This window comes from Enhydra lutris, unplaced genomic scaffold (assembly GCF_002288905.1).
Source record: "Enhydra lutris kenyoni isolate GAN:26980312 unplaced genomic scaffold, ASM228890v2 scaffoldscaffold69, whole genome shotgun sequence".
NCBI classification, from domain to species: Eukaryota; Metazoa; Chordata; class Mammalia; order Carnivora; family Mustelidae; genus Enhydra; species Enhydra lutris.
The window spans coordinates 8,074,645-8,097,550 of record NW_019154153.1 but is presented as its reverse complement, the minus strand read 5'-3'; the positions used below and the strand labels follow the sequence as shown (position 1 = coordinate 8,097,550).

Genomic DNA, 22,906 nt, shown 5'->3' with positions numbered 1-22,906 from the left:
ATTATATCATTGGCCATTGGTGATTGATTCAACCTCCAGCTCCTCTCCTCCCCCCAGATGTCAGGGGATGGAACAAAAACTTCCAACCCTCTAAACACAATGGTTGTCTCCACTGGAAACCAGTTTCCGTCCTTAGATGCTTTCCCAAAGCCACCTCATTCACATGACAAAAGATGCCTTTATCACTTTGTATCACTTATCCCAAAGGTTTTGGGAGCTGTGAGCCCAAAAATGCAGATTAAAAACAAACCTATATGAAAAAATATGTATTTGGTCATCTGAATGACCAAATACATATTTATTATAAATCAGAATGTCATGGTTTCCTAAGGGAAAAGTAGAATGAATCCTTGTAAAGACCATGTCATTAAGAAAGATTAGTCAGCCATGGAACATAAATGGAATATTGAGCAAACACAACTGATGAAGAAATGAAAACTTTTTTACTTGACTCGTTTCTTAAAATTAATTCAGAGGGAAAGTTTTCTCTGCCCCCGTGGCAGATCCCAGGACTTCTCACTACTAAATGAGGCACAGTCCAAGGTCACTTTAAGTCAGAAAACACAAGCTCAGTGCAATAATTAGACCATATCCAGGCAGAACTCCCTTAGACTCAGTCCAGAGGATCCTGCACTTTGTAGGACAGTGCTATGGCTGTCCCCTAGCCAGCCCCTTTCTGCAGGTAGGAGAGTCCATGGGGTAGGTGAATACCCTACCAAGACAGAGTCCACGCCGTCCCCTACTAGACCACCTCTGGGTTCTCAGAACCAGGAATTCCCTGCCCATATGGAGCCCAGCCTGCTCCTAGACCTGCATCGACCACTTCCCAACACATCCTCCTAAGATTGGACACAGAGTAAGCAACCCCGGCCCTGAGAAGTCCTGGTGTTTGCTGTGGAAGTAGGGATGCAATTTAGACCACGGCTCCTCAAAGTAGGTGCATCCACACACAGGCTGTATCAGCACCTGGGAGGTGGTTAGACTGAAAATTCTCAGACCACACCAGTACCTACTAAATTAGAATCTGGCTGTCACAAACTTTCCAGGTTATTCTTATGCACATCAAGATTTGAGAAGCCCCAGGTTATGTGGAGCAAGGACACATAGGCTGGACTGAACATACTGCCTTGGACTGAGGAAAAGTATTTGGCTTCAGCACTGAGGCACCAAAAGTGTCCAAATCCTCCTTCAAAAACTCCTCCTTTCTTGACACTATGATCTCTTTCCTATCCATAATCTCCTTAACAGGGCCAACTGCCATGGAACCATATCTAATACATTACCTTTGTAAATCTGCATTTAGCTGTCTGGCTTCAGAATTTCCTATCTATTACATTTTGATGTCTCGGTGGCAATTTCAGCTTTAACATCCTACTCCAGAAACATAAGAAAGCTGTCAAAAACAAACAGTGGCTATGCCTTTGCAGGGCTTATTGAAGCCAGAGGATCCCCTTACTCGCCAATATTATGGTCTGGTCTCCTGAAAGCCATCCGACATTGTCTTGTTAGAATGGAAGTGCCATCCATCTTTGTTGGAAAGGTGGGTTTGTCAGTTTGTAGAGCTTGAGGCCATTAAAACTTCCAACTAAATATCTAGCTTCCTCTGTTCATTAACTAGGTTTTCAATCATCTCATGCCAACCCCTCCCCGACCCAGAGGTTACAGGCAGAAATGTTTGGTCATATCTAGGTAACACCCAGCTAATCTGACAGTTACATTTCCCAGTGTAAATGAATAAAAATGGTACTCTGACTTAAATTTTAAATTGTTTTCTGAGAAGTCACAGTCAGTAAACCTCTTCTTGAAAATAAAAACACGTTAACAGCTCTCTTAATGATAATAATTTATCACTAATCATCAGCGAGGAAAAGAAAGAAAAGAATGAGGACAAGGAGGAGGGTGGAAAAGAAGTTCCACATAGGGGTACCTGGGTGGCACAGTGGGTTAAAGCCTCTGCCTTCGGCTCTGGTCATGATCCCAGGGTCCTGGGATTGAGCCCCGCGTTGGGCTCTCTGCTCAGCGGGGAGCCTGCTTCCTCCTCTCTCTCTGCTTGCCTCTCTGCCTACCTGTGATCTCTGTCAAATAAATAAAATCTAAAATAAATAAATTAATTAATTATTTTTAAAAAAAAGAAAGTTCCACATATTCATTTTCATCTAATTAATGTTATCTTAAAAATCTTTTCACATAAATTTGTCCACATTTCAGATTACTTACATTTAATAATGCCCAGAAAGGGTATTATTTTATATTTGCAGAAGAGCAATTTATCATTAGTTAAATGACAAAAATATTGTCTCTTATCATATTGTCATTGAAGTATCTGGAAATCCTTCCATTCTCCTCTAAATCACCCAAACTTTCTTGAAGGAGGAGAAAGAAAATAATAAATTTATCTCCTTCATCCCACTCCACATCTAAGTCACTATGTTTTCTAAGAGTGGCTGGAATGGGGAGTATTTCAGGCACAGGACATGTGTTGACAAATTCCCTCCAACCCCCAAGGTTCACTGCCCACCCTCCATTCACCTAGATATGGAATCTTTACATAGCCTTCACTGGGTTCTGGACTTCTGAGTTGCAAATACTTAAATGATTAATTTTTACAAAAAAAAATGTTCAAGTCAAACTGTAATCCACTCCTTGTGTCAGTGTACTTGTCCAATGTGTGAGAACATCAGCTGCTGTGCTGGCGCCCAGGTTCCTGGTTGCAAGTGTGCCAGTTACAGGATCGCCACAAGATTGCAGAACTGGGAATGACAGGTATTGCAAGCCGACTGAGCCAAGTCAAACGTCATCACTTGTTTCTCAACAAGGTCACAATATCTATTTCATGTTCAAATGTCCTAGAATGGTCTTTTGACTAAGATCTCAAAGCTCCGTTGTTTGAACTCTGAAAGATATTAATGAAGATAGAAACATAGACACTAAATGGATGGACTAGAGATATGGTATGATTGATGATGGTGGTGATGGTGATAGATAGATGATACATAGATAGATACATACATACATACATAGACAGATGATAGACAGCCAGATGGATTCAATGTCTAGACATAAGAGGCTTTTTAATTATGCTACCCTTTTCTTTTATTGCATTTCATTTTATGTGAACTATCCTTTTCAGCTAGTCACCAAATGATCTTCAGGTGAGAAAGAGACTGTTATAACAACAGATAGAGAATGAAGGAGACAATGTTCAACTCTAGCCTACCGAAATAAGATGTTTAGGTCCCAAAAAGAAAATAGTTTCGAAAGACTATGGTTCTCTAAACTTCAGATGTTTCCCCTTTGTATATTAAGAGTTTGGTTTGGTTCCTATCAGAACACAGTTGTATTATAAACCACAGCTAAGAAAGACATAAAATATAATTTAAGGGAACCACCCCAGACAGAAAGGGAAGAGAGAAAGTCTTTTGCTAGAGGGTGGCTGCAAAGGGTAAAAGTCAAGGGAAACAGAAAAGAGAAGGGGGCAAATGCTGCCTGAAAGCACCAGTGAGCCCCCACTTCACCTCCTTAGACCTAAGGCCAAGAGGAAAGGTGGGGGCAAAAATGAACGCCCAGATGAGTTGAGGGGAAAGCCAAAAGCAACTTGCACCCCATTTAGCCATTGCTGCCTTACTCTGGTTCCCATGGAGCAGAGATGTTCCCACATGTTACCCCAGGGTAGGTATAGTGAGACGGGCAGTAAGGAAATGAAAGATATAGCCTCCTATTTCAAAACTCAACCTTGGTAACACCACTACCACCCCATTCTTCATGCCCTCTCAAGCTCAGAGTTCCCATAATGCACCCCTTCAGTACACACAAACCCACCCTGTGACCCCCTCACCCTGGCCCTCAGCATTTAAGCACACAGATATGGAAGGAAGCATTTTGTGACCTCCTCATCCCCAGAGTACCCCCCCACACAACATCAGAGACAGCCTCATACCCCGCCCCATCCTACACAGGAAGTTCTCAGTGGGACAAACCCTGTGAGTCAGTTCACAGCCTTGTCACATTCTCTGCTAGAAGGACCCATCTCATCCAGTTCAGTAAATATAGGTTCTCTGTCCCTACCAAGCCCATTCTTTGTCCTTGAGACTTAGGTAAATTAAAAGGGAGAAAAAACAATTGAACACATGTACATCTCCCCTAAATATTCTAGTAGCTACTTCTTAATTTCCCAAGCATCACACACTTGTCATCTGTTTCTCCCACTCCTAAGTCCCATGGCTGTACGTAAGCCCTGTCTTCTCCTATGTCTGTCATCTTATCATTGTAATGAAAATAGCTGATTATAAATCCGATAAACGGGATTTGATCTCAGGTGCCACAGTTAGGATGAGGATCTGGTCACTCAGAGTCGATGCTATCCTCCATCTGGAGACCAGATTTACCATTCCCTCCCCAGTTTGAGTCTCTACATCCTCACCAGAAACCCTTCACCTGGACTCCTAGAACACAGGGTTTGCTGGAGTCCAACTATCCCTTCCCACAAGATGACAAAGGCATGCATTTAGTGTAACCAGTTTCATAGGGTCTCACTTTCCTCAGCACTGAAATCTCAGAGGGAAGGCACTGTTCTGGGCTCCAGACCCTGTTCAAAGGAATGATGGGCTGGAAAGGAGGAGCTCAACTCAGGGCTGGCGTGCAGTCTCCACGTACTGCCCTGTACTACAGAGCTAGGGTACCGGGTCAACGTAAGCCTACTCGCCCTCCAATAAAGATAAGATCTTCTTTGACACATGAGGAAATACCAGTGTACAGTCTCTTCAAAGCTGAAAGGGAGGAAAATTTGAGATGTTATTCTATTAATATATTTCATACAATACCATTAAATGGTATGAGCAAGGGGTCAAAAACACAATGAATACAGTCGATTCTAAATTCCAGAAACCAATGCAGCCCCATTGCGACAGCAGTGATGAGACAGCCAGTTTCAAAAATATACAGATGCTGCAGGTTTCTCTGTGTACCCTGAGATACAGAATACAAACCTCAACATCGACAGCTGAAGACCATGAAGCCTCTTACTCTAGCCTTAATCAGATAGGGCTAAGGTGACAAGATGTTACATATTTATCGTTTGACACATTTCCAATTAAAACCACATACAACTGTAACAGTAAGAAAATGTTGTTATAAAAATATTAATTCAGCATCTTTTATATTGAATACAAAATATAGAAGTAAAGAGCAGAAAGAATTTTGGGTTTTGACTTAGGATACCTGTTTGATTGGCCTTATGGATTGTAAAACAATGTGGTATGTTACAACAGTACTGCGACACCGTGTTATGATTTCCAATTGGTCTGTGAGAAAGGGGCGTAAGAGGTTAAGTAATCTCTTTTCTGGAAATTTAATAATTAAACATTCTTGCATGAGGGATAGTTGTCAAGAGCTACCAGAAACAGAGTGACCAAGATACAAAATATTCCCACTATGATATAAAATATTCCTTACCAAAAAAATAAAATAAGTCCTTCTGAATTAAAAAAGATCTATACAACATTAAGAAGAAATTATTAATTGAGTAGTTTGACCCAAGCATTGGAGATCCAACTCACTCATCTGTATTCCTTATGTGGACGGTTTCAGGGTTAGGTAAGGCTCCTCTAGCAAAGCCCATTTCAAGGGACCAGAGGCATAAGTGGGCTCTGATGCAGCATGGTTAGCACCATCTAGCAAAGAGCTCAGCTCTCAGTTAGTCTCATTCATTTCTCTACAAATCCAGTGAATGATGCCCAGAGACCAGACCAGATCAAACCTATTAAATTGAAGACAAGCAGACACTAAGTGGAGAGCAAGGACTCTTTCTCCACTGCCATTAAAATAAGTCCCCCTGGCTTTGGAAGGAAAAACAGGGAAATTCTTCCTGAAAAAAAGAAAACCAACTCCAACTGAGAGTCTCCATCTGGAATTGACCAAGTGTTTATTGCACTGAACCTGAGCAAAGTTAAAGAACACATTTTCAGTGGGAGAGCATGAGTTAACTTTTAATTGAAAATTGGAAGTTGGAAATTCTTTTTATTTTTTTAAACACTTTTTTATTTCTTTTCAGCGTAACAGTATTCATTGTTTTTGCACCACACCCAGTGCTCCATGCAATCCGTGCCCTCTCCAATACCCACCACCTGGTTCCCCCAACCTCCCACCCCCTGCCCCTTCAAAACCCTCAGGTTGTTTTTCAGAGTCCATAGTCTCTCATGGTTCACCTCCCCTTCCAATTTCCCTCAACTCCCTTCTCCTCTCCATCTCCCCTTGTCCTCCATGCTATTTGTTATGCTCCACAAATAAGTGAAACCATATGATAATTGAGTCTCTCTGCTTGACTTATTTCACTCAGCATAATCTCTTCCAGGCCCGTCCATGTTGCTACAAAAGTTGGGTATGCCTCCACAGAAAGGATGAATACCCAACTTTTGTAGCAACATGGACGGGACTGGAAGTTGGAAACTTTTAATCCATACAAAAACCCTTGCCAGTGAGCAAGATGAAATCTGTTACAAAAATAGAAAACACTACATTTGTGCATATTTGAGCTCTAGAGGACATTCTCAGGTCCACTAAAGATAGATAATTCCCAAACCTTCCCAAGATTTTTTTTCATTTTATGTTTTTTCATCATGATAACTGTACTCTTTAATCCCCATCCCCTATTTCTCCCATTTCCCTACACACACCTCCCCTCTGGTAACCAGCCTGTGTTCTCAACAGTTAAGAGTCTGTTTCTTGGTTTGTCTCTCCTTCTCTCTCTCTCTCTCTCTCTCTCTCTCTCTCTTTTTCTTTTCCCTTTGTGCACTTGTTTTGTTCCTGAAATTCCACATATGAGTGAAATCCTATGGTATTCACCTGGTGTTCTCTGACTGACATATTTCATGTAGCAATATACTCTCTAATTCTATCCAGATTGTTGCAAATGGCAAGGTTACATTATTTTTATGGCTAAGTAATATTTCATTATGTAGATATACCACACCTTCTTTATCCATTCATCAACCCATGGACACTTCAGCTCCATAATTTGGCTATCCGAAATAATGCTGTTATCAACATAAGGGTGCACTTATCCCTTTGCAGTAGTATTTTTGTATTTTGGGGATAAATACCCAGTATTGTCATTCCTGGATTATAGGCTAGTTCTCGTTTCAAATTTTTGAGGAAACTCCATACTGTTTTCCAGAGTGGCTGCACCAGCTTGCATTCCCACAATAGCCTAGGAGGGTTCCCCTTTCTCCACATCCTTGCCGACACCTGTCATTTCCTGACTGTTTAATTTAGCCATTCTGTCTGGTGTGAGGTGGTATCTCACTGTGGTTTTGATATGTATTTCCCTGATGCCAAGTGATGTTGAGAACTTCTTCATGTATCTGTTGGCCGTTTGGATGTCTTCTTTGCACAAATATCTGTTCATGTCTTCTGCCCACTTCTTGATTGGATTCTTTATTCTTTCGGTGTTGAGTTTGGTAAGTTCTTTATAGATTTTGGATACAAGCCCTTTATCTGCTATGTCATTTGCAAATATCTTCTCCCATTCTGTGGGTTGTCTTTTGGTTTTATTGAATGTTTCCTTTGCTCTGCAAAAAGCTTTTTATCTTGATGAAGTCCCAGTAGTTCATTTTCGCTCTTGCTTCCCTTGCCTTTGGTGATGTTTCGAAGAGGAAGTTGCTGTGGCTGAGGTCGAAGAGGTTGCTGCTTGGGTTCCCCTCAAGGATTTTGATGGGTTCCTTTCTCACATTGAGGTCTTTCAACCATTTTCGGTCTATTTTTGTGTGTGGTGTAAGGAAATGGTCCATTTTCATTCTTCTGCATGTGGCTGTCCAATTTTCCCAACACCACTTGTTGAGGAGACTGTCTTTTTTCCATTAGACATTCTTTCCTGTTTTGTCAAAGATCAGTTGACCATAGAGTTAAGGGTCCACTTCTCAGTTCTCTGTTCTATTCCATTGATCAGTCTGTTTTGTGCATACTGTCTTGATGATTACAGCTTTGCAATAGAGCTTGAAGTCTGGAATTGTGAGTCTGCCAACTTTGGTTTTCTTTTTCAACATTCCTCTGGCTATTTGGGGGCTTTTCTGGTTCCATATAAATTTTAGGATTATTTATTCCATTTCTTTGAAAAAAGTTGATGGTATTTTGATAGGGATTGCATTAAATGTGTAGATTGCTCTAGGTAGCATAGACATTTTCACAATATTTGTTCTTCCAATCCATAAGTATGGAACATTCTTCCATTTTGTTGTGTCTTCCTCAATTTCTTTCATGAGAACTTTATAGTTTTCTGAGTACAGATTCTTTGCCTCTTTAGTTAGATTTATTCCTGGGTATCTTATGGTTTTGGGTGCAATTGTAAATGGGATCAACTCCTTAATTTCTCTTTTTTCTGTCTTGCTGTTGGTGTATAGAAATGCAACTGACTTCTGTGCATTGATTTTAAACCCTGACACTTTGCTGAATTCCTGTATAAGTTCTAGAAGTTTTGGAGTGGAGTCTTTTGGGTTTTCTACTTAAAGTATCATATCGTCTGCAAAGAGTGAGTCTTTGACTTCTTCTTTGCGGATTCAGATGCCTTTTCTTTCTGTTGTCTGATTGCCGAGGCTAGGACTTCTCATACTATGTTGAATAACAGTGGTGATAGTGGACAGCCCTGTCGTGGTCCTGACCTTAGAGGAGAAGCTCTCAGTTTTTCCCCAGTGAGAATGATATTCGCTGCAGGTTTTTCATAGATGGTTTTTATGATATTGGGGTACATACTCTTTATCCCTACCCTGTGAAGAGTTTTGATCAAGAAAGGATGCTGTACTTTGTCAAATATTTTTCAGTGTCTATTGAGAGTATCATATGGTTCTTGTTCTTTCTTTTATTAATGTACTGTATCACATCAATTTGCATACTTTGAACCAATCTTGCAGCCCAGGAATAAATCCCACTTGGTGTGGTGAATAATCCTTTTAATGTACAGTTGGATTCTATTGGCTAGTATTTTGGTGAGAATTTTTGCATCCATATTCATCTGGGATATTGGTCTGTAATTTTCCTTTTTGATGGGTTCTTTGTCTGGTTTGGGTATCAAGGTGTTGCTGGCCTCATAAAATGAGTTTGGAAATTTCCTTCCATTTTGTTTTTTGGAACAGTTTCAGGAGAATAGGTATTAATTCTTCTTTAAGTGTTTGGTACAATTTCCCTGGAAAGCTGTCTGGCCCTGGGCTCTTGTTTGGAGATTTTTTATTACTGCTTCAATCTCCTTACTGGTTATGGGTCTGTTCAGGTTTTCTGTTTCTTACTGGTTTAGTTGATAGTTTATACGTCTCAAGGAATGCATGGAATGCATCCATTTCTTCCAAATTTGCTGGTATATAGTTGCTCATAATATGTTTCTATAACTGTTCTTATTTCTTTGTTTTGGTTATGATCTCTCCTCTTTCATTCATGATTTTATTCATTTGGGTCCTTTCTCTTTACTTTTTGTTAAGTATGCCCAGGGATTTATCAATCTTATTAATCCTTTCCAAGAACCATCTCCTTGATATGTTCTACTGCCCTTTTGGTTTCTACTTCATTGATTTTTGCTCTGATTTTTATTGTTTCTCTTCTTCTTCTGTGTTAGCTTCTTTGTTGTTCTTTCTCCAGCTCCTTTAGGTGTAGGGTTAGGATGTATACTTGAGACCTTTCTTGTTTCTTGAGAAAGGCTTGTATTGCTATATACTTTCCTCTCAGGACTGCCTTTGCTGCATCCCAAAGATTTTGGACAGTTGTGTTTTCATTTTCATTTGTTTCCACGAATTTTTTAAATTCTTCCTTAATTTTCTGGTTGGCTGATTCATTCTTTAGTAGGATGCTCTTTAGCATCTTTGAGTTCTTTCCAACTTTCTTCTAGTGGTTGAGTTCTAGTTTCAAAGCATTGTGGTCTGAAAATAGGCAGGGAATGATCCTAATATTTTGGTACTGGTTGAGACCTGATTTGTGACCCAGGATGTGATCTATTCTGGAGAATGTGCCATGTGCACTAGAGAAGAATGTGTATTCTTGTTGCTTTGGGAAGGAGTGTTCTGAATATATCTGTGATGTCCATCTGGTCCAGTGTGTCATTTAAAGCGCTTATTTCCTTGTTGATCTTTAACATAGATGATTGGTCTATTTCAGTGAGGGAGGTGTAAAAGTCCTCTACTCTTATTGTATGACTGTCAATGTATTTCTTTGATTTTGTTATTAATTGGATTATATAATTGTCTCCTCCCGTGTTAGGGGCATAAATATTTAAAATTGTTAGATCTTCTTGTCAGACAGACCCTTTAAGTATGATAAAGTGTCCTTCCTCACCTCTTATTATAGTCTTTGGCTTAAAATCTAATTTGCATAATATAAGGATTGCCACACCAGCTTTCTTTTGATGTCTATTAGCATGGTAAATTGTTTTCTGCCCCTTCACTTTTAATCTGGAGGGGTCTTTGGGTCTAAAATGAGTTTCTTGCAGAGCATGTCAATGGGTCTTGTTTTTTTAATCAATTCTGATACCCATGTCTCTTGACTAGGGCACTTAGCCCATTTACATTCAGGATAACTATTGAAAGATATGAATTTAGTGCTGTTGTATTGCCTGTAAGGTAACCGTTACTGTATATTGTCTCTGTTCCTTTCTGGTCTGTTACTTTTAGGCTCTCTCTTTGCTTAGAGGACCCCTTTCAATATTTCCTGTAGGGCTGGTTTGGTGTTTACAAATTCTTTTAGTTTTTGTTTGTCCTGGAAGCTTTATTCTCTCCTTCTATTTTCAATGATAGCCTAGCTGGATATAGTATTCTCGGCTGCAGTTTTTCTCATTTAGTGCTCAGAATATATTGTGCCAGTCCTTTCTGGTCTGCCGGGTCTCTGTGGATAAGTCTGCTGCCAATCTAATATTTCTACCATTGTATATTACAGACCTCTCGTCCTGAGCTGCTTTCAGGATTTTCTCTTTGTCACTAAGACCTGTAAGTTTTACTATTAGGTGACAGGGTGTGGACCTATTTTTATTGATTTTGAGGGGGGTTCTCTGTGCCTCCTAGATTTTGATGCTTGTTCCCTTCGCCATATTAGGGAAATTCTCTACTATAATTTGCTCCAATAAACCTTCTGCCCCTCTATCTTTCTTCTTCTTCTGGGATCCCAATTACTCTAATATTGTTTCATCTTATGGTATCACTTATCTTTCAAATTCTCCCCTTATGGTCCAGTAGTTGCTTGTTTCTCTTTTGCTCAACTTCTTTATTCTCTGTCTTTTGGTCTTCTACATCACTAATTCTCTCTTCTGCCTCACTTATCCTCGCAGTAAGAGACTCCATTTTTTATTGCACCTCATTAATAGCTTTTTAAATTTCAACTTGGTTAGATTTTGGTTCTTTTATTCTCCAGAAAGGGATTTTATTTCTCCAGAAAGGGATTCTATGATTTCTTCAAGCCCAGCTAGCATCTTTATACTCATAATTCTGAGCTCCAGTTTCTTCCATCTTATTAATGTCTGTATTGATTACGTCCCTAGCAGTTGATACTATCTCTTGTTCTTTTTTGAGGTGAGTTTTTCTGCCTTGTCATATTGTCCAGAGAAGAATAGATGAATGAGAGAACAGAACGCTAAAAGGGTGACAATGACCCCATAAAAATATACACTAACCAAATCAGAGGAGGCCTGAAACTGGGGTGGGGGGGAGGAAAAGAAGAAAGAAAAAAAAGTATGATTAGGCTGGTTACTAAAACAGAGCCACATATTTTATTTGAGTGTATTTTGGTCTGTTAGGAGAAACTGCCTCCCAAAATTTTAAAGAAAGAAAAAATACACACACACACACACACAAATAAGGGTAAACATGATGAAGGGATGAAGTATGACTGTAAAAATGAAAATTTAAAAAGATTTTTAAAAAGGAACTGATAAGGGCGCCTGGGTGGCTCTGTGGGTTAAGCCCCTACCTTCGGCTCAGGTCATATCTCAGGGTCCTGGGATCGAGTCCCGCATCAGGCTCTCTGCTTGGCAGGGAGCCTATTTCCTCCTCTCTCTCTGCCTGCTTCTCTGCCTGCTTGTGATCTCTTTCTGTCAAATAAATAAATAAAATATTTTTTTAAAAAAAGATTAAAAGGAATTGATAAAAAGTTGGTTGAAAAAAGAAAAAAAGGGAGAGAATGTGATCAGGCTGGAGACTAAAATAAAGCTATATGCTATACTTAACATACATTTCAGTCTATTAGAAGAAACTGTATCCCAAAATTTTAAAGAAAAAAAATTTATATGTATACAAAAAAATAAAGTAAAATACAATAAAGGGTTAGAATATGACTACAAAAATGAAAATTAAGAAAGATTTTTTAAAAGGTATTGATAACCGTACACAAAGATAAACTCAAAATGGATAAAAGACCTCAACGTGAGACAGGAATCCATCAGAATCCTAGAGGAGAACATAAGCAGTAATCTCTTCGATATCAGCCACAGCAACTTCTTTCAAGATATGTCTCCAAAGGCAATGGAATCAAAAGCCAAAATAAACTTTTGGGACTTCATCAAAATCAAAAGCTTCTGCACAGCAAAGGAAACAGTCAAGAAAACAAAGAGGCAACCCACGGAATAGGAGAAGATATTTGCAAATGACAGTACAGACAAAAGGTTGATATCTAGGATCTATAAAGAACTCCTCAAACTCAACACACAAAAAACAGACAATCATATCAAAAAATGGGCAGAAGATATGAACAGACACTTCTCCAATGAAGACATACAAATGGTTATCAGACACATGAAAAAATGTTCATCATCACTAGCCATCAGGGAGATTCAAATTAAAACCACATTGAGATACCACCTTACACCACTTAGAATGGCCAAAATAAGCAAGACAGGAAACAACATGTGTTGGAGGGGATGTGGAGAAAGGGGAACCCTCTTCCACTGTTGGTGGGAATGCAAGTTGGTGCAGCCACTTTGGAGAACAGTGTGGAGATTCCTCAAGAAATTAAAAATAGAGCTTCCCTAGGACCCTGCAATTGCACTACTGGGTATTTACCCCACAAGATACAGATGTAGTGAAAAGAAGGGCCATCGGTACCCCAATGTTTAGAGCAGCAATGGCCACAGTCGCCAAACTGTGGAAAGAACCAAGATACCCTTCAATGGACGAATGGATAAGGAAGATGTGGTCCATATACACTATGGAGTATTATGCCTCCATCAGAAAGGATGAATACCCAACTTTTGTAGCAACATGGACGGGACTGGAAGAGATTATGCTGAGTGAAATAAGTCAAGCAGGGAGAGTCAATTATCATATGGTTTCACTTATTTGTGGAGCATAACAAATAACATGGAGGACAAGGGGAGATGGAGAGGAGAAGGGAGTTGGGGGAAATTGGAAGGGGAGGTGAACCATGAGAGACTATGGTCTCTGAAAAACAATCTGAGGGTTTTGAAGGGGCAGGGGGTGGGAGGTTGGGGGAACCAGGTGGTGGGTATTGGAGAGGGCACGGATTGCATGGAGCACTGGGTGTGGTGCAAAAACAATGAATACTGTTACGCTGAAAATAAATTTAAAAAAAAAAAGGAAATCACTGCTGTGTCTAATTAATCTGTACAAATGTGTTTACTGTCTCCAAATTGGAAACTTCTTGAGAGCAGGGACTGTGTCTTATTCTTCAATATCTCTTTAAGACCAAGTAAAGCTGCATAGTAAATGCTTAATAAATATTGGGTAAAGAAATGGAGGGGTGCCTGCATACTCAGTCAGTTAAATGTCTGCCTTTGGCTCAGGTCATGATCCCAGGCTCCAGAGATCAAGCCCCACATCCGGTTCCCTGCTCAGAAGGAAGTCTGCTTCTCCCTCTCCCTTTGCTACTCACCCTGCTTATGCTCTCTCTCAAATAAATAAATAATAAAATCTTAAAAAAAAAAAGAAAGAAAGAAAATAATTGGATACATGAACAAAGATGAAAAAAACCTGCAGTTCATAACTATTGGGTTTCATGGAAGCTAGGAAACAGGGAAGACACAAATCTGACTAATCACATTCAGCACAGACTAAATTGGAGGTGAGACGTCAAAGATCCCACCAATTAGAGGAATCAGATAAAAATGTCTTCAACACCCACTCTGGGGAAGTTCAAATGTGTTCAATTTCTATACAAAGTTATACCTCACAAGCTTCTCCAAGAAAAAAACTGACAGCAGTGCTATCAAAAGTTTGAAGGGTATGGCATAGACAGGAAATAACCATCCAATATTCCCTGTACTAGGCACTAATGACTAGTTCTGGCCAATGAAATGCAGGTAGGTATCACGTGTGTCCCTTCCCAGTGGAGGTAGTGAGAAGCCCAGCTTATGCCTCTCTAGTCTCTCAATTTCTTGCCCTGGAATCTGCATGTTCCAGAAGGGACATTAACAAGATGGCAGAGCCTTCAGTCAGCCTGGGTCCCTGAGTTCCTAAGAAGCACAGAGCCCTCCACTGACCGCAGCAGATTTTAGCATAGTGATAAATAAGTCTGTGTATGTGTGTGTGTGTGTGTGTATGTTTGTGTGTGTGTGTGTGTGTGTGTGTGTGTGCATGTGCGTGAACTACTGAGACTTTGTGTTAATTTGTTCCAGCAGCATAATGTAGTCTATTCTGATTGATGTCAAGGAGAAAGAAGATTTGGAAAGAAGATGGAGTCTGCCATGTGAAGAAGGTGCTTCTTCATAGTTTTCTGCATCCAGGTTTCTTCTTCTGTATTCATTCCAAGCTGCTCTCTCAGATCTCAGTGTGCTTCCTCTGTTGGACTCTGTTGGTTCCCAGACTTACTGACTTGGTTTCTTGGTTTCTGACTTACTGACAACTCGATGGAAAACCCCCTTTTAAGAGTAACTGGATTTGGCTGCACCTCCTTTTTCCTTTTACCCCAGTCTGTGCTAATAGCCACGCCCCCATTTCTCTGCTTTCGTCTCTCAACATCTTGATCTTTATCCTTAACCATCTCTCCTTTCTGCCAGGTTACTCAATTTATCACATTTGACTTTATTTTTATCCTTCCACATTCCCATATTAATGAAAAGACATTGTGTGCTTTAAACCTCTTCCATTGCTTCTTGGTTTCCTGAGCAAACCTGATTCCTGGATTTAGGGCTCCATGCTCAGGCTTTAATTACTTTCATGGCCTTTGGGTAAGAAAGAACTTCCCCAAATTGATGTTTTTTTCCTCATTCCTAAAAATGGCACACTCAAACCATATGCCCTTGTGAACACAGGGTTGGGGCCCCTCCCAGGGCCTTGGAAGGGCCCATACAGTACAAGGCCAGGAAGTTAGGCTTTATTAGCTTCATGATTAATCCTCCTCTGCTCAGAGCTTAGGTAATTAGCCAGTCCAGAGCAATTTGAGTTCTCGTGGGCAATGATTCTTAAGCCACTTAAACCCAAGGTTACTGCTAGGATAGTTTGCTCTCCAACCAGAAGGCATTTCAAAATCAAATAATAGAAGAACAGAATCTGGGCATCTGAACCATCTATGGTTGGCACTCAGACCTCAAAGCTGGGTGCTCCCACAGGGGTGCTGCGTTGCACATGGAGTTTTGATGCAGCTTAAAGTCCTGCCTGCGGACCTGCTTGAAAACACTGAAAATACAGCAAAATTTCTTCCTCCTTTCAATGTCTAAAAAGTCTGTCAACAGGCTCTCTTTTCCTTATCTTTGAATCCTTCCCCACCTGGGGAAGTTAACTAAGGCCCCTGCAGGCTGCAGACATCTGCTGAGGTCCCATAGGGCCAAAGGTTGGAGTAAAGCCTATATTCCCTATTTTACCTCCATGTACTGCTACCAGAGTGCCTAAAATTTTTAACTCATTTTTTTATGCTCCACTTAATCTCCTAAACTAGATGTGGAGGGGAGGGGCTCTGTATTTCCAATGTCTATAACATACTAGTTGCTCAACTAATGTTTTATTGAATGAGTAACACTGTATTGGACACTTAAGAGGAATGATCTTGTATAAAAAGAGCTCTTTTTGAGAATATTGCTTAGGTAATTGATATTTTAGCTTTAAGGGCATATGATTTCAGCAATTAATAAATGCCAAATTTAAGAACAGAAGAAGCTTATCATCCACGAATGTATCATTAGCAGAAAATGCTGCCAATCTCTCTGCCTGCAAAGATACCCAGGACAAACCACAACATCCTAACAGGTGGAAACTTATTACATCTTAATCAGATACAACGGAAGAGACAGGGTATTTACATATGTATTTATCATTTGGCTGCTTTTCAAGTAAAACCACACAGGAATACAACAGGAAGAAAAGAATATTACTAAAAAAGTTCTGAGGTAGAGAGAGAATCCTTTTGCTTATGCAAATAGCTTAATTAGTCTTTCACATCTTCAAAGGAGAGTCCTCTTGAGCTGATCTTGAAGAATACTGTAAAGAACAAGACAACTAAATTGTTCTGTACGATAAAGTAAACTACCAATAGGAGTAACAACAGACAGAGAAGAGGAGCTAGAAGGTCAGACTGCAGGAGTAAGAGATGTGTGCACCTCACAGATTACTATGAGGATTTTCCCAGGAGACTCAGTGGCTCAAGAAGTCTGATCCTCCCTGACCTGAAACTTACGGCTGCTCTCCTGAAGTAGAAAGAAACTAGTCATTCAAAAATGAAATGGAATTATCATCCGCAAACCTGTTACTACATAATACCCCATCAGCTCCAGTAACGTGGCAGGAAGTCACCTGAACAGTAAGAAGGGACAAAAAGGAATCAAAAGAAAGTATGGAAGAAAACCAAGAAATAGGGGTTTATCTGTACCCATGTAAGACTCTCTAGAGAAAGGGGCAACAGTATAGAAAAGTTAATAGATGATCTCTTCCATCCTCTGGATGTCACAGATGCTCATGAAGTTTGGGGTCTTGTTTTTTTTTTTAAGATTTTATTTATTTATTTGACAGAGATCACAAGTAGGCAGAGAGGTAGGCAGAGAAAGAGGAAGAAGCAGGCCCCCCGCTGAGCAGAGAGCCCTATGTAGGACTAGACCCCAGAACTCTGGGATCAGGACTCTGGGATCAGGACCTGAGCCAAAGAAAGAGGCCTTAACCCACTGAGCCACCCAAGTGCCCCAAAGGGTTTGGGTTCTGAAAATGAAGGGTTGCATGGCTTTCCAATTGTTAGAAGTCGTGGTGGCTTGTAATGGCCTATTTAGCCAGAGCAACTCCATCTTGGTTAAATAGCCATTTTGTTGTTTGTGTTGTTGTGCAAACTTAAATTAACCCCCCCACCCCCGAGAAACTTACTTAGAAGCAAGTCCAGGAAACCAGTAAAATGTAGTTGGCTAGTTCCTGATAACAGAGCCCAGAATACAAGGACAAGTCAGGCCAGATGGAGACACCTAATCAGTACGAAGCACTGTTTGTAACAGTGAGAAGGTCTTGCCCAAACCAAAATGACTCCATCCTGGGAAGGACGACCATCTTATTATTCACACTGCATATGTTAACTGACTAAGCCTTCCCGGAAAATACTATTTGTAACAGTTGCTGGTATGCGGTAATCTTGAATAGCAAGTCACCAGACCAGATGGAACTAGCCAATCAGCAAAAGACACACGAACCCAGCGGGTTAAAATAACAAGATATGGGTTGCAGTTTTACCCAATAAAAGGTAGCCTGTGAGATTGGGCGTGGTCGCTCTCTTTAGAGGCGGCCCTGACCAGTCAGTCGATTCGTGAGCCTGTACACTGGGGGTGGTCAGTCTCTTCGGAGGCCGCCCTGGCCGGTCAGTCTGACTTCTAATGCTTGGCATAGAACAAAGCTTTGCATAACTTTCACTTTGTCTCAGTCTCATTCCCCTGGCCAGTCAGTCTGACTTCTAATGCTTGGCATAGAATAAAGCTTTACATAACTTTCACTTTGTCTCAGTCTCATTCCTTTAATAACGGACCCCAACAGACTTTTCCACGTTGGCTTTTAAAGATGGGTAAACACTGTTATAGCAACAGGAAACCTGCTTACCCAGTCAAAGCTCTCAAAAGAAAATACCAAAGGGTACACCTTTGTGCCACCCAAACTGTTAGCAAAATGGTACTTGGTGGGGATAGAGGAGTGTCAATGAGATTCCGTACAAACAATTATGGTGCTACAAATAAATTCTCAGAGAAAAAGCAATTGCTTGGGTGAAGAAAAGATCAAGATACTGGAACACAGAAAAGAGTAGTTTCTGGAATCCAGCTAGAAATCCAGAACCATTTATTATACGAATTTACTGGAATGATTCCTGCAGAATTTTCCCCACTCGAAATATTAGAAGAGAAGCCCACAAAAATGCTCACAACAAACAACATATATTTTTTAAAGAAAGTTGTATTCCACAAAGGAGAAAGAAGATCCCTGAATGATATGGTTAAAGTTGTATTCCACAAAGGAGAAAAAAGATCCCTGAATGATATGGTTAAGATCCTTTGGCGCCCCCTGCTGTTGGTCCAGGGTTGGCAATACCAAATGGTTTGGATTCCTTCTATCAGCTGTTTTTTCTTCTTACTGGAACATCTGCATATGACGTTTTCTTCTTCTGTTGGGTCATTTATTCAAACAAAGAGATTGAGAGTATTTGGTTCTTTTTTAGACAAACAAACAAACAAAAGTGCCTTGAACTAGCTTAAAGTGAGAAGCAGCAAAGGGCAGAGACTGAGGGCTCCAGGGTGAGTTCACCTCCCTTTGAATCTTGGATATGACTTGTGCTTTCTGCTAACATGATCCAGACAACTTAGGGTTACTTGAGCTGAGAACCAACAGAATGCAAGAGAATTTCCAATATGTAAGAGCGGTAGCAGGAGTTTTTGCTGCATAGTAATGGTTGCCAGATGCTGTTAGTGGAGTCAGGACGGGAACTTTTTTAACTGGTAAAGCCTATGTAATCCAACTCAAAGGAAAAGTGATTTAAACTCTGCCCTCTTGGGAGCACGCGGGTGGCTCAGCTGGTTAAGCATCCGAGTCTTGGTTTCCTTCAGGTCATGGTTTCAGGGTCATGAGATCAAGTCCTGCAACAGGCTCCATGCTCAGTGGGGAGTCTGCTGGAGAGTCTTTCTCCCTTTCTATCTCTGCCAGCTCCCCCCCTTCTCTCATAAATAAATAAACCTTTAAACTCTGTCTTCTTGGAAATGTTAGCAATTATTTGAAAATTTTATCGATTTAAATAGATATTAACCTACCTGGAGACAAATGGGTTCTTTCTTTGTGACATTTGAGATTAAGCCACTCAGCAGGAATCAGGCGATAAGAATTCCCAGGCTACCAGAAAACTTTTGCTAGAGTAGAGATTAGAGGAGAACAGAAAGATAGGGCCCCGGTGGCAGCCCTTCATCAAGACAAGGGACCAACTGCTGTAGAGGATGGAATAAATGTATGGTGTGCTGGAAATCCTAGAACAAGCTGCTTTATGTGGTTTCTTTTTTTAAAGATTTTGTTTATTTGACAGACAGAGATCACAAGTAGGCAGAGAGGCAGGCAGAGAGACACGGGGAAGCAGGCTCCCTACTGAGCAGAGAGCCTGATGCGGGGCTCGATTCCAGGAACCTGAGATCATGACCTGAGCCGAAGGCAGAGGACTTAACCCACTGAGCCACCCAGGCACCTCTGTTTTATGTGTTTTATTCTGAGATTGGGGATGGCGTTTTCCCCCTGATTCAATTACTTCTTTTCTTTTCCTTTCTTTGAAATATAAGGCTATCATGAATATCTAGAGTGACCAGACAACAAGTAAAGGTTTCCTTTCCCATATGAGTGCCCAAGAAAGCTAAAAGATGGTGAGTAAAGAACTCAAGATGACTTCAGGATCCCAAGGAAACCCCAGCCTTTTCATTCAGAAGTAGCATCTGCTATCTATTTTTACAGAAAAGAAATAAGTAAATTGAATAAAACCAGCAAGAAGAAACTTTGGAGATTCCAGGTCTAAACTCCTTTCAAATGTATTATTAAAAACTGAAAGATATTTTATTGAAAACCTTCTTGTTGGGATCCTAACATCTGAAAACCCAAAAATAGAAGTTATGAGGGCAAAATAAATTTAAGAATTAAATTTTAATACAAGTTCCCTTGGATTAAAGAAATGGTGTGTGAATTTCAGATATACAAGATTTCTCTATATATTTCTCCAGGTTTTCCCACAGTATAAAATAAAACAGCAAATGTAGCATTATAGCTTAGGTAAGACTTTAGATCTTTCTTTCTAAAAGGCTAGATTAAATGAAACCTACTAAATTACATACACTTGCTTTAGAGACATAGTTGCTACCTTTGCCATTATTTAACAGCATGTAAATGTATATATATGCGTAAATGGGTTTTTAAATAATTTTATGTAATTAATATTTAAATTTAATAAATGAGGTAATTAGTGTCTTTATAAAAGGGTTTTCTTAATCTTAGTCATTAGCACAAATTATGTAGACTGCAAAGTTACCTTACATCCACAATCTGAGTAAAATTTTAGGCTGCCACATTTCTCTGATAAATTCAGATTATTGACAGTAATTATATTGTTCATTGAAGCTAGCTTCTCTATAATTCCTAAAATCCCAAAATGACTTTAGAACTTTGGAATAATACAATATGGTAATAATTCATTGAATCTATATTTATGTAAAGATTTCTCAAGTCATTGAATTCAATACCTATTCATGTCTTTTAAATGTAACATTCACAAATTTTTAAAAAATCTTTTAGCAAATGAGGAAGCTTCTGTAAACTGATAAATTTTTTACCAAAAAAATTACAGCCAATCATGCTTACTTGTGAAAAATAGGAAGCATTGAATGTACAAACAAGAACAAACACTTTTTTTTCAATGACACTTTTCCTCGCTTCAATATTTTTTTGTCTTCTTCTGTTTTTGAAATGAGCATTCCATGACAAAATATCAAAGCACACTTAAAAAATGCTAGCCACTGGCACGCTATGGAGAAGCTCACAAGTGAGGACAGATCACAGCAGCAGGTAGCAGGAGGTGGGAGGTGATCCAAGCAGTGGTTACAAATATTGACACGAAACTGAAACTATCCAACAAGTTGTGCCCTAATGTTAGCACAGGTTAGACTCGTCACTACCTTGGTGGGCGGTCTCAGCGCTTTTGTGTTCAGATTCAACACAGCAATACAATTTCTGCCAGTTAAGAATTCTTGGCTTGCGCCAATCCCAGGGCGGGCGGAGGGCCCTAGACCAGTCTACTGATTTTTCAAAATGCTGTCCTAGACCTGGTAGATGTACTGAGGGACCCCAGGAGCTCGACTTCCGCGACAACGTATAATTTGGGTTTCCTGGCTGGATACTAAGTAGCTCAGCCAAAAACCAAACACCATTAGTGAGCTTCAGGGATTTGTCCTGCATGTCCTGCCCTTCCACATTCCTCTTGGCAATAGTATAAGCACTGTTGTTTTGCAATTTGCTGGAAACAGTGCCATTATTTAAGTGACATTTCTTAATCTGAAACTGAAGTTCATTTTCATCGGGAATATCCTTCCATGTGGCAAGGAAGACCCCGCAATCCATTTTGCCATCTTCTACAAAAAGCACCTTGAATGGGATGAGGCAGCCTAAGTAGAAGACCTCGGTGTTATTTTCACAACCAGCCGCAGGTTATTCAGAGGTTCCATCTTCATGACTGGGCTCAAGGTGTTGAAGGGCAGGGAGACATCAGTGCTGTGGCTTGGCATCAGCCGTGGACGGATGGTCGGAGGAGAGCTGAGCGTGACACCAAAGCTATTCTTGTTAAACTGGACTCAGAGCCTGTCCTGTGCCGCAGAGCTTTGTGGGTGAAGTTTGTTTTGTTTTGTGAAGTCCGTGTAGTTTGTTTTGTGAAGTTCATTTCCATCAACATGTGCCCTTGGCAGTGAGTAAACGTTCCAGAAATCTCCAAGCCTTTAGCTTTTACTGCAGGCAGCCAGACAGCCTTAGGAGCAGCATATCCACCAGGTGCCATGCGTATTCCTGGGGAGAGTTCAAGCAGGTCGTTGGGACCCCTGCTGACTACAGCAGGAACAGGTGATCCTTCACCTGACGCGGGAATGAAGCATTGTCCCACCAGACTGTCTAGGTCTCCTCCGAAGACTTTTTTTAAGATTTTATTTTTTAAAGATTTTATATGTTTATTTGAGCGAGGGTGCATAAGCAGTGGAGGAGGGGCGGTGGAGCGGGGCAGAGGGAGAAGGAGAAGCAGACTCCCTGATGAGCAGGGAGCCAGGTAGACTCAGGTCTCAGTCCCAGGACCCTGGGATCATGACCTGAGCTGAAGGCAGATACTTAACTAACTGAACCACCCAGGCACCTCTTTAAGATTTTATTTCTAAGTAATTGCTAACCCAATGTGGGGCTCGAACTTACAACCCCAAAATTAAGAGTCACATGGTCTACTGACTGAGCCAGCCAGGTGCTCCAAGAACAAACTCTTATTTAAAATTCTACTGGAGGGGCGCCTGGGTGGCTCAGTGGGTTAAGCCTCTGCCTTCGGCTCAGGTCATGATCTCAGGGTCCTGGGATCAAGCCCCACATGGGGCTCTCTGCTCAGCAGGGAGACTGCTTCCCCCTCTCTCTCTGCCTGCCTCCCTGCCTGTGATCTCTCTCTGCCAAATAAATAAATAAATAATCTTAAAAAATAAAATAAATAAAAAATAAAGTTCTACTGGAGGTTCTAGTTAGTACAGTATGATAAGAAAATAATTAAAAGGATTGAAGAGGAAGAAATAAAAGGTCATTGATTTTATATGATTGTCTATGATCTAAAAGAATATAATGTCAGGTTAATTAAACCTACTGAATTCACAAGAGAATTTGGCAACTAGATATAAGTTAATTATACCAAAAAAATTGGGGTGCCCGTGTGGCTCAGTCATTGAGCGTCTGCCTTTGGCTCCAGTTTTGATTCCAGGGTCCTGGGATCGAGCCCCACATCG

General features: G+C 40.4%; 1 protein-coding gene across 1 annotated transcript in view; it reads right to left on the bottom strand.

Annotated features, from left to right (window-relative positions):
* Window positions 1-21,506, bottom strand: part of LOC111159703 (antigen WC1.1-like) — a 72,877-nt gene extending 51,371 nt beyond the window's left edge. Inside the window, exon 1 of the mRNA XM_022522263.1 lies at window positions 21,065-21,506. Coding sequence (XP_022377971.1) covers window positions 21,065-21,506 — 442 coding nt within the window. The remainder of the gene's footprint in view (window positions 1-21,064) is intronic.
* Between the last annotated feature and the right edge of the window lie 1,400 nt (window positions 21,507-22,906).